Source organism: Talpa occidentalis, unplaced genomic scaffold, assembly GCF_014898055.3.
Source record: "Talpa occidentalis isolate TD23 unplaced genomic scaffold, MPIMG_talOcc4v2.1 talOcc4.12, whole genome shotgun sequence".
In the NCBI taxonomy this organism is placed as follows: domain Eukaryota; kingdom Metazoa; phylum Chordata; class Mammalia; order Eulipotyphla; family Talpidae; genus Talpa; species Talpa occidentalis.
The window spans coordinates 71187575-71200075 of record NW_023601212.1 but is presented as its reverse complement, the minus strand read 5'-3'; the positions used below and the strand labels follow the sequence as shown (position 1 = coordinate 71200075).

Below are 12501 nucleotides of genomic sequence, written 5' to 3'. Positions count from 1 at the left end.
GGAAGATGCTACATGCATTAGCAATTCTTTCTCAGCATTAGTAATTAACATGGGAGTGGACTCCAGTAGTGATTAGAATCCTTACTGACCTTGGCTAAAGATTGGTTTAAAGGTCTAAGCCAAAATCAGATTGGAATGGAATGCAAAATGAACAGGAAGAATGAGCAGGAGGTAGCTGTGCCATCAGTTAACCTGAGAGGGTGGATTGGAAAGGGAGCAGAGAAATAGACTGAGCTGGCTGGAAATGTGTATCCAGGGAAAGGTGTGTGCCTTTTTGTTAGAATAGAGACACTAAAGCATGTTTAAATGTTGAAGGTATGATTAAGTAAAAAATAGAATGAGTAAAGGTGTAGAAAATAGAAAACAAACAAACAAACACAGAAACAAAGCATTGGAGGAGGTAAGAGGAGACGGAATCCATTTTGTGGATGATGAGGGGAAGATTCTTGAAGGTCAGGACAGAAGCACACAGAACTTTTATCAGCTGGACTTTGAAGCACAGGAAGGACCCTGGCAGAAAGTCAGTGGTGAGAGGGACTCGTTTTGTCCTCTTTGCAAAAGATGGTCCTCTTGATGGCCCTAATGAGTTCCTTGTTACGAAGGCTGTAGATGATGGGGTTGGCCATGGGTGTTACTACAGAGTAGACCACCGCAAATGTCCTGTCAAGGGTGGGTGAGTAGCTCTTCTTTAGCCGTACATACATGAAGATGACGCTCCCAAAGAAGAGGAAGACCACAATAAGATGGGAGGCACAAGTGGAGAAGGCCTTCTTCCTCCCTGCTGTTGACTTTATTTTCAGTACAGCCGCAATGATTCTTCCATAAGAAGTCATAATAAGGGAAAAGGGTACAAGGACGACAAAGCAATTAACAGCAAAGTCGACTAGGACATTAACAGATGTTTCTTTGCAGGCCAGGCTAAGCAGAGGTGGCAAGTCACAGAAAATATGTGGAATTTTATTGTCCCCACAGTAGGGGAGCTGGGAGACCAGGCTGATTTCAGAAATGGGACACAGGAAGCCTGTAGTCCAACAGCAAGCAGCTATCTTGAAACAGAGTGCTGAGGTCATAATTGCAGGGTAGTGGAGGGGCCGGCAGATGGCCAGGTATCGATCATAGGACATGGCGGTAAGAAGAAAGCATTCAGAGGACCCTAAGGCATGGAAGAAGTAGATCTGAAGGATGCAACCTGTGAAAGAAATGGTCTTTTTCTCACTGAGAAGATTAGCCAGCATCTTGGGGATGGTAGTGGCTGTATACCACAGTTCCAGGAAGGAGAGGATACTGATAAAGTGGTACATAGGTTTGTGTAGAGCTGCATTCAGCCGTATGACTAAGAAGATGAGCAAGTTGCCACAGATAGTAAACAGGTATGCCAGCAGCAGCAGGAGAAAAAGCCAGCCCCGGATAGGCCCCACTTGGGGGAAACCTTGAAGCACAAATTCAGATACCCTGGAGGAGTTGTGGTTCTCCATGGGAGGCTGGGTGGGGGGAAAGGAATAAAGTGGGTTTGAGATGACTGCTCAGAAACTTCATTTCTCTTTATTGTTCTTTTATTTAAGGCAACACTAATTACTACTGCTGCTACTACCCATATTACTCTTATATTAATAGTAGCAAACTCTTAGCACTCACTCAGCATCATGCATTGTATGAGTATTTGGCATTCAATATTTTACTTAATTTGCACATCCAATGAGGATTGTTGTTATACCTATTTTCAGATGATAAAATTCATGAATAGAGAGATTATGAAACTTTTCTACTTCTTATCAATACCCTGTAATAGAAACAGACTTTAAATGGATGTACCATAACTCCACATCAGTGATCTCTATACCAAGTGTTCATCCCAAAAATGCTGCTGCCCCTCTCTAAACATTCTACCCCCTCCTCATATATTCTGTCTCCACCCCAAATAGTCTATTCCCCCCACAAACATGCTGTCCCCTCCCCAAATACCCTATATCCTTCCCAAACACTGCCCTCCTCCCCAAACATCTACCATCCACCCCGAACATTCCACCCATCTCCACAAACAACCTTTCAAATTCCAAAACATCCTGTCCCCTCTGCAAATCTCCTGGCCCCTCCCTAAATAACTTACCCCATCCCCAAATGTTCTGTCCCCTCTGCAAAAATGTTTTCCCCTTCCCCAGGCCATAATTTTACCTTCTTTGGTGTTTCAATGGGTGAATTTTGTAAATGAGGATAATGCGGGGAAAAGTCTCTTCTTATCACTCACTTCTCTTCTGTAAACCGTCATGGGATACATACAGATGTGCAGGTACAAGGAATGCAGATATAGCAGGTAAGACTCCAGCCACCAGGGCCCACGTCGGTGTCAGGTAGACCCACCCCTTAGTCCAGTCCACAGGGAACACTCAGAACTTATTTTGACTCCAGGATGATGGAGAAAGGCTTCTCACAGGAGGAAGCCTAGGGCTGAATTTTCCTGAAAGTAACAATTGAACAAAAGAGAGAAGATATTTTGCACAGAAGGTCATGTGTGGGCAGGGAAGTCCAGTCCCTGTGTGGTAAGGAGCTGCGATGGTTCGCTCTGGGATCCAGGCCCTTGTGCCATAGGTGCAGAGAGGCAGGCAGGGAGAGTGGACAAATTACATAACCAGATAGGGAGTTTAAAACATCGCTGATATTTAATACTTTCACTCCAAGCTCAGAGATGAAGATGTGAGCTTGCCTTGCAGTATTGCTGAGGGAAAGTATTCCTGAGTGGAGAGACTGAACATTGGAGAGAAGCTGACTAGAAAACAAACACCATAAAGTGGCCATAAACATAAGTCCTATATTTCAGAAACCTACTTATAAAAATATAGGACTGGAATACATGGCAAACAAGTGTTGAATTCTCAAATTGTTCTTAGGCACAATGTAAAGAGGAGGCAAAAAGTAAATTAACATAAAAGCAAAAATGAACAAGAAGAAACATCAACAATATGACTTTAAATTCATGATCATGATAACCAGCGTCAGCCACCCACAGTTCACTCTGCATCAAAAAGCTGTCAAAACTCTAGCCACGCTGATAAGTGGCTCTCTCTTGTTCATTTTTGTGACCCTAATACCAGGCATAAGGACATCACATTGTTTGATTAAATAGATTTTAATCAAACAAATTAATTTAACAACTCATTTGCTAAATAGATTAACTCCCCCAAACTTTCCCTCCAACTCACACCACTCATCCAAACACAAACATTGCCTCTAAACCCATGTGTCTTGTTTTTAAAATAAATACCTGGGCATGGTATTTTTAAAGGCTAAATTTATTCAAAGCAGTTAGCGTTGAAGGTTCTCTTCGTGGATCTCCTCTGCTGAAATGGGGCCCTGCACTCACCTCTGCAATTGCAGGACACAGTCGTGTAGAAATAAATCTTTGCTGGATCACAATTCTGCCACCTGCCGCTCCTCACTTTGCATCTGCTTTGCTCTTGTCCTCTTTCCTCCTTTGGCCAACTGCTTGCCATCCTTCAAAATTTGTTCAAACATTAACTCTTTAGGGAAGCCTTCCCTGACACCCCAGAAAAAGTGACCTTTTCCTTGGTCTATGTCCTGCACATTTGCAGCTTCCACGTAGCAGCTGTGCTGCCTCTGTAGTGAGTCTGTCTTTCCTGGAAGTTGGTAGGCTCTTTGAGGGTACATGCAACACCTCCTTACTTGTTGTCTATTCCCCTACCAATGCCTGGAACAATGAACATACCATAAAGACAGTGAATGTGTCTAAATTTTTGTGGCCTGAATGTAAGTTATGTTTTTCAATTGCACCTGAACATGCTCTGTCCTCTCAATATCTCAAGCTCCATATATCTAAACAAAAGCCTCTCTGACAGTTTTACCTCCCACCTCCTAATCCTGTTGAAGAACCCCCAGTACTTTTACCCACCCAGAAAAATGTAATTGAAAACATATTTTTTGTTCATCCTTTGGCTGTAGGTGACCATACTGATATTTTGTCTTTCTGCAAATTAGCTTTTCTGAAGCAACTGTATTTGCAGGTCAAGTGAGGACTTGGAACAAGGAAGAGTTTCAGGAATACTCTGTAGTTGTCTCCATCTCAAATTTCACATCGCCAAGTGTCTTCAGCCTCCTAGAGACAGCCTGTGTGACCCTTTCTGGCCACCCAATTTTTCAAATACAGCTGCTGCTGAGACACACAAGTCTCTTGCCTTGTCACAGCTGCCTCAGCATGAATGATTTTCTCAGAAACCTCCACCTCTGCCCAGGCAGGCAGGATGCATCTACCCATGTCTCAGCATTTTTTAAGCAGGCACTAGCCAATCTCTGGTTGTAGAATAGATTTAAGTGTTGACTAGGGAGGATAGTAGGCTTGATGGCTTTCAAAGTACACTTTAAATCTACTACGTTGTGACTCTGAAAACTGAACACTCCAAATCCGAGTCATTTAAGTCATCTTCCCACTAATCCACTATGAATCTCAAAATATTGTCTCTTTCAGGTCTCTTATTATGGGCCCCACCTCTCAGAACCCAATTGCTCCGCTCGGGTGCCCCCATCACCTACCAGTCACAGAGCATGAAGGGCTCTCTTTCCTGCCTCCGATATATGCTTAGACTGAGACAGGGTCCAGGTTCCTCTCCTCCTATCAGCAAGTCCCACTCCATGGGAGGAGTCCCCAGAGTTACCTTGAGTGCTTCAGGCCATGACAGCCACAGGCATGGGAGACCCCAACCACAGAGGCAGGTGTGACTCTCGCTGGGCTCCCAGGAGGGCACTGGAGAAAGAAGTCAGTCTGTCTTCCACAGGAGGGCTCAGAAGGCCTTCCCTAGTGCATGCTACCTCCCCTCCCATCCTCAACACCACCTTTATGACTTCTACACAAAGATTCTTGGTCTCTGGCTCTGAAGAGATGGCCCCAAACCCCCATTACAACTCCCATAAACACATATTCTCTGACAATTCCATATTCCATCATCTTCAACCAATTACTTTCCCCATTCTTGTGCCTGAATCAGTCCCACACTGCTCTTCTCTTGAGAAGTCTCTCCTGTAGGAGCTGCCTGTTCTGGAGGAGGATGGGGGGTGGGGTCTCCTGTGAGAAGATTTGGGTGAGAGTGAAATGAAGCTGGGCTTGGCATGGGTTGGATCCTGTCTGCTACTAGAAATCAATCTATGATTGAGTGTCTTAATGAATTTTATCTAGAAGGAAGACTAAGCCTGTGTTTTATAAAGAATCAGCACTCATTAACTAGGAGAGATGCTTTTCCATGTAATTTCTAGATTGAACTCACTTTCAGGTTTGCTTATACATGAATATTAAGTGGTCTTCCCCCCTCCCCCGCTCTTCATGGTCAGAATAACCAGGTTGATGTTGGTTTTCAGTGAGGATATCATGGCTGGCTTTGACTATATCTTTCTCAGATAAAATACATAATGGGCAGAAAACAAAGTCTAGTACAAGCTAGCTGACCCATATATTTTTATTTCCTTCCCAGACACTACACCACTTTCTTTTTCAGTGTTTCCAATAGTGTAATAATTTTCTTATTGAGGAGTTATTACATTACAAAGCCTCCATGATTGTGGTTCAACTGTGAATTATTTGAAATTCAGTTTTCATGAAATAAAATCCACTCCTTGTCCCCTCCACCAGATGGTTCTAAAACAACCTTCTGGATCCAACATAACTCCAAGTCCCATGATTTCAGGGCACAGTGCAAATGTCCTACCTCCAGGATCTTTCCTTCCATTGAAGAACCTTCCTATTATCCTTAATATACTGGTCAACTTTTTCTCAGACTGGCTTCAGTTTGTCTCACTCCTTGGAAAGAGCAACAAGGCTATGAAGAGTTTATATGAAACTAGTAATCAGCAAGATTCCTAAGTTTTTATATCATAGTCTCCCCTACCAGGAATACTCTAAAATAAAATCTTGTTTTTGCATATGTCTATCCTGGAACTCCAGCAAGGTAACACCTCATTCATTGCTTGGAGATGCTCATCTAATTAACAAATTTCATTTAATACTTGTCTTAAATATCAACAAATAGAATGTCAGGTGAGAAACAGAAATCTTTTATAAAGTGGTAATGTTTCCTTTTAGTAAAAATGATGCCACTCATATTTTGAAGCTTGTTTATTTCACCTGGATGGCCTAGCTGCTTCTACACTAAACAACTCTTTGTAATTTTTTACTGCCTAGCGACTTAAGGGTAACAGAATTTTCCACCCCAAAATACGTTTTTTAGCATATGGACTATTTTAGGCTGATTATTTTTAAGAAAGAGCAGACTGAGGAGTAGTTCTGAAAGCCAGGCAGTTACAGGAGACATTTAAATTTCTAAGGGAAATCTTTTCTAGGGAAGATTTCCAGGAAGAGAAGGATGACAAAATCCCAGAAATTCCTACCCGTGGAGAAGGCACTAAAATCTGCCTAACAGACATTCCCTTTGCTTTTTCCTGATAATTTTTTACAACTTTTCCTGATAGCTATAAATATTTGCTGATGTTTACAGAACATGAATAACTAGAAGTATTTATGAATAACTGGAAGTAATTCATGTGTTTCTTGGCTAGGGATTTGATAAAGAAATTGTGGTAGTCCATACAATTGAGTATTATACTCAACATTAAGAAGGAATAAACCACAGATGCATGCAAAAATTCGGATGAGCTCCAAATGCATTATGCTAAGGAAAGATGACAGATTCATTAATTCCATTGACAACAATATTCAGTCTACACTTTTTATACATTCTGGAAAAGGCAAACATAGGAAGTAATGGCTGTGAGGGGCTGCAAGTTTGGTGGAGGTCTACTACAAAGGATCATGACCTGGAGGCATTTGGGGGTGAGAGAATGATTCTCTTTCAGTGTGTAGTAGTGGATAAGAACTCTATGTATTTGGCAGTAAAAAGTGACTTTCCCTGAAAATAAAGAATTTAAGGCATATTACTTAATATTCCTTAAGTCCTTATTTTTTTTCTTGTTTCTGTATTTTGCTAATGCTGCTCATTAAACAGCAAGTCACTTCATCTGATTATCTGAAATTTATTATTTATTTAATTTTTAAGATTAAATTTACTTAAAAATTTTTACTTGTTAATCTGCATCATAAAACATCTATCACAATACTTAATAAAATTCCTGCCTTTTTTAGATAAACACATGCAATTTGCAGCAACATGGATGGTGGTGGAAGGGCTCATGCTCAGCGAAATAAGCCAGAAAGAAAAAGAAAAATACCGGATGGTCTCACTCATAGCAGGAATATAGAAAACTTAAATAAGGGACCAGGAAAATGAGTAAGAAAGTGAAAATCAAAATCAACAAAAAACTATGAACCAGAGACACTTTATGGGGGGTGGGGGGCGGGGAGGGGAGGGACTGGGGTCAAAATAAGGGGGTTGCAATTGTATGGGGAATATAAAAATAAAATTTATTTAAAAAAATAAAAAAAAATTCCTGCCTTTTTTGTGAAATTCCCAACCAGTAATGATCCTGCTGTATTTGCCCCCTAATATTTGGTGTGCCCTGCTGATGTAATATCCACTAAAGATGAATGTCCAATGTCACAGTGAATCTACTCCTAGACATGCACCAGCCACAAGGAGAACATATGAGCACTATATAGCTTGTGTGGCTAAATTCATAGTAGTGTTAATAAGGGAAAATTGAAAACAATTGAAATGTTCATCAGTGGTGGTATAGTCACATAATAGAATTCTACAGAAAAGAATAGAAGACGTACAACTAAGTAAGACAACAGGTGAATCTCATAGACAGAAGATTGTGTGGTAATGGAGAGAAACAACTCATTTGCTGGTGTTCATAGTCAGTGCTTACAAATGTAGAATTAAAATGCTATGCATCTCACACTGATATGATGTTATAAAATAATGCTACCTCAACCAAATTATTCTTTAAAAAGGAAAGAAATCAGACACAAAAGAGCATAGAATGTTTAAATCAAGTTATATAAAATAACAAAGCTGGTAAAATCCATCTACAGTATTAGCAGGTGTTAGGTTATTGTTTCTAATTGAGGTAAACTGAGAAAGGGAGAGAGTGAACATATTTAGGTGCATGGGAAAATTCTGGAGATGCTTCCTATGATCTTTTTATGATCTGAAAACTCACTGCATAAAAGAGTTCAATCTGCGAAAACTCATTGAGTTGCACATTTGTGTTCTATAGTATACTTTGCTGTATGTATGTTATACTTCAATAATTTTTTAATTGGTAGCCTACTTACTCTCTATCTTACACATTTTGTATCTCTCTGCCTAGCTTTAGGTTCTGCATAATAAAAGGGTTATAGTCTGGTCCATTAAAAAAATAAGATAGTAGCAGTAAAAAAAAAATAGGAAGCAGGCAGAAGAAAGTTGAGTTCTATGGAAATTTAGGTTCTGCTACACTAAAACTAAGAATGGAGGAGATGTGAGAGAGCAGGGAGATGCTACAGACATCAGCATTTAATTCTTTCTCAGTATTAGTAATTAACAAGGGAGTGGACTCCAGTAGTGATTAGAATCAGGATAGGATCAGGATTATTGTTAGACCATATTATTTAGTTTAATGAAAAATATGGCAGTTAAAAGAGTGGATAACTTATTACATTTTTCATTCATTACATTTTTATTAAATACACATTATGTTTACATACTTGCTATACTGGACATATAGCACTTAACAATAGTGGCATGATTACAGACAAAATGCAGTTCATAGGCTTATTGGAAAGAGTGACAAACCATATATATACATACATACATACATATATACAAATGTGCCTAAACATATAAGTGGTGACATTTATTTTTAAAGATTTATTTATATAAGACCTGGGGTATAGGCCAGATGCATGGGAGGGTGAGAGGATTCACCAGAGACAGAGAAGGGAACAGAACAGGTAGACTGACAAAATACACTGCTGAGGGGAGCAGTGGGCAAGACACCATGTGGGTTTCTCCCCGACCGGCCAGGATCGAACCCGCACTGCAGAGGCTGCGGACAGCTTCACAGTGCGGCGCTCAACTGCCTGGGCCATGAGGCAGGCCCTGGTGATGTTAATTTTGAAGAACACAAAATATAATTCGAAAGAAAGAATAAAGAGAACAAATTAAGATGAGTGTTGAAAGTTCTCCAAAGAGAATGTCCTTTAAAGGAGACATTTCAGTAATGAAGAATGAGTCCATGAAGTGCTCAGGGGTGAGGAGACAGTGCAAAGCTCCTGAACCATACACATCTTAATCTGAAGGTATTTGCAGGACTCAGTGATGATGTGGCTAGCTAAGAGGGACTGATGGAGAAGAGCCGGGAGCAAGTGCTGGAGAAGGCAGAAGGAATCTGTTGAGCCTTACAAGGTATAATGAGGTTTAGATTTTATCTTAAATGCAACTGGGAATCTTTCATGGTATTAGGAAATGCATATCCAATTTAGGTTTCGAACATGTTACTTTAGTTTAATGTGGAAGATATATAGAATGAAGCAAGAGTAGGAACATAAAGAGTAGACAGAATAGTGTATTGATGCAGTTGAGCAACGTTGGAGATTTATATCAGGAGAGAAAGAAAAACAAAAAAGAAAGCAAAACATTTTAGGATATATTTTAAGGAAAGCTCACCATATATTAATAATGTATTAGAACTAGAGGTGGAAGAATGAAATAGTTATCTGAAATTTTTTGGCCCCAGTACAGGGACAAAAGCATAACTTTCAGGTTGGAAATTTGAAGACTTACCTGTGATGTTACTAAACATTCAATGAATGAAAAGTGTTAATCTTGTGAGAACTCTTGCAGAGCCTAGGAAGAAAGGAAGACTTCCTATTTGACATGAGTTTTAAATTTCCAGATAGGATCGTTAAGTAGGTGCTTGGATGCATAAATCTAAAGCTCACAAGAGAGTTCTGGGCTAGAGACGTAAATTCAAGAGTTATTGGCAGGGATAAGGATGGAGTTGAAAGCACAGGAATAGGTCTGAGCACCTTGAAAGACAGTGCTCTAGGGAAAAGGAGACTGCATTTAAGACCCATTAGAGAGATAGGAAGAAAAACATGATATGAATGATAGCATAAGAAATTATAAATGATTTTTTTTATTAAATAAGAAGCAGTCATTTGTCATGTGCATCAGGAATTCAAGATAAAGGACAAGAAGGATCAATGGGCGGGCTTGGCAGTATGAAGGTCATTACTGACCTTGGCTGATATTGGTTTAAAGGTCTAAGCCAAAGTCAGATTGGAATGGAATGCAAAGTAAGCAGGAAGAATGAGCAGGAGGTAGCTGTGCCATCAGTTACTTGAGAGGGTGGATTGGAAAGGGAGCAGAGAAATAGACTGAGCTGGCTGGAAATGTGTATTGAGGGAAATGTGTGTGCCTTTTTGTTAGAATAGAGACACTAAGGTATCGTTAAATGTTGAAGATATGATTAAGTAAAAAATAGAATGGGTGACGGTGTAGAAAACTGACAAAAAAAAAAAAAAAAAACCAAACACAGAAATAAAACCTTGGAGGAGGTAAGAGGAGATGGAATCCATTTTGTGCATGATGAGGGGAAAATTCTTGAAGGTCAGGACAGAAACACACAGGACTTTTTATCAGCTGGACTTTGAAGCACAGGAAGGACCCTGGCAGAAAGTCAGTGGTGAGAGGGACTTGTTTTGTCCTCTTTGCAGAAAACGGTCTTCTTGATGGCCTTAATGAGTTCCTTGTTACGAAGGCTGTAGATGATGGGGTTGGCCATGGGTGTTACTACAGAGTAGACCACAGCAAATGTCCTGTCAAGGGTGGGTGAGTAGCTCTTCTTTAGCCGAATATACATGAATATGATGCTCCCAAAGAAGAGGAAGACCACAATGAGGTGGGAGGCACAAGTGGAGAAGGCCTTCTTCCTCCCTGCTGTTGACTTTATCTTAAATACGGCCACAATGATTCTTCCATAAGAAGACATAATAAAGAGGAAGGTAAGAAGCATGTAGAAGGAATTGATGGCAAAGTTGACTAACACATTAATGGATGTGTCTTTGCAGGCCAGGCCGAGTAGAGGTGGGAAGTCACAGAAGATGTGTGGAATTTTATTGTTGCCACAAAAGGGGAGCTGGGAGACAAGGCTGATTTCAGTAATGGGAGTCAGGAAGCCTATAGTCCAACAGCAAGCAGCCATCTTGAAACAGAGTGCTGGGGTCATAATTGCAGGGTAGTGGAGGGGCTGGCAGATAGCTAGATATCGGTCATAAGCCATGGCAGTAAGAAGGTAGCATTCAGAGATTCCTAGAGCGTGGAAGAAGTAGGTCTGAAGGAGACAGCCTGCAAAAGAAATGGTCTTTTTCTCACTGAGAAGATTAGCCAGCATCTTGGGGATGGTTGCGGCTGTATACCACAGCTCCAGGAAGGAGAGGATACTGATAAAGTGGTACATAGGTTTGTGTAGAGCTGCATTCAGTCTTATGACTAGGAAGATGAGCAAGTTGCCACAGACTGTGAACAGGTATGCCAGCAGCAGCAGGAGAAAAAGCCAGCCCTTGATGGGCCCCACATTGGGGAAACCAAGAAGCACAAATTCAGACAGCCTGGAGGAGTTGTGGTTCTCCATGGGAGACTGGGTGGGAGGAAAGGAGAGAAAGTAGATTTGAGGTGACTGCCCTGTCCAGTTCAGAACTTCATTTCTCTTTATCATTTTTATTTAAAGGCAACACTTTCATTACCAGTGCTGCTACTACTCATACTACTCTAAAATTAATAATAACTAACTCTTATTAGCACTCATTCAGCATCATGCATTTTTATGAGTGTTTGGCATTCCATATCTTAATCAGTTTTCACAAACCCAATGAGTGTGGTTGTTATACCTATTTTCCAGACGATAAAACTCAGGAATAGCAAGATTATGAGACTTTTCATTCCATGTAGATACCATTTAACAAAAATCAGACTTTGAACGGATATACTATAACTGCATTCCGGCTATCTCTATACCATATGTTCACCCCAAACATGCTGTTCCCTCCCCAAACATGCTGTCCCCTCCTGAAAAATGCTTTCCCTCCCCACCGGCCATAGTTTTACCTTCAGTGGAGTTTTACACGTTGAATTTTGTGATGAGGATAAGGGCCAAGTCTCTTATGTTGCTCAGGTCTCCTCTATAAACCTTATGGGACACAGTCGTGCAGGTACAAGGGATGCAGATTCCTCAGAGTAAGACTCCTGGCTCCAGAGCTCACGTTGGCAGCTGGGCTGACCCACTCTTGGTGAAGTTCACAGGGAACACAGGAGAAAGTTCAGGCCCCAGCGTGACTGAGAAATATTTCTCACATGAGAAAGACCTAGAGCAAAATTTTCCAGAAACAACAATTGTATAAAAGAGGACAGAAAATTTTCATGCAGAAGGGCACATGTGATCTCGGAAGCCCAGTTGCTGCACGGCAAGGAAACTGCGATGGCTCGTCCTGGAATCTGGGCCCTTGTCCCAAAGGTGCAGGGAACTTGGAGGGATAGTAAACAGAAGACATGACAGAGAGTT

At 40.9% G+C, this 12501-nt stretch overlaps 2 protein-coding genes across 2 annotated transcripts; both read right to left on the bottom strand.

Annotated features, from left to right (window-relative positions):
* Nucleotides 1-521: 521 nt before the first annotated feature.
* LOC119241415 (olfactory receptor 6N2-like) lies at nt 522-1475 on the bottom strand. The gene has a single exon (XM_037506699.1). The coding sequence runs from the start codon at nt 1473-1475 to the stop codon at nt 522-524; it is 954 nt and encodes a 317-aa protein (XP_037362596.1).
* A 9123-nt stretch (nt 1476-10598) lies between these two features.
* On the bottom strand, nt 10599-11597 carry LOC119241416 (olfactory receptor 6N2-like). The gene has a single exon (XM_037506700.2). The coding sequence runs from the start codon at nt 11572-11574 to the stop codon at nt 10621-10623; it is 954 nt and encodes a 317-aa protein (XP_037362597.1). The 5' UTR covers nt 11575-11597; the 3' UTR covers nt 10599-10620.
* Between the last annotated feature and the right edge of the window lie 904 nt (nt 11598-12501).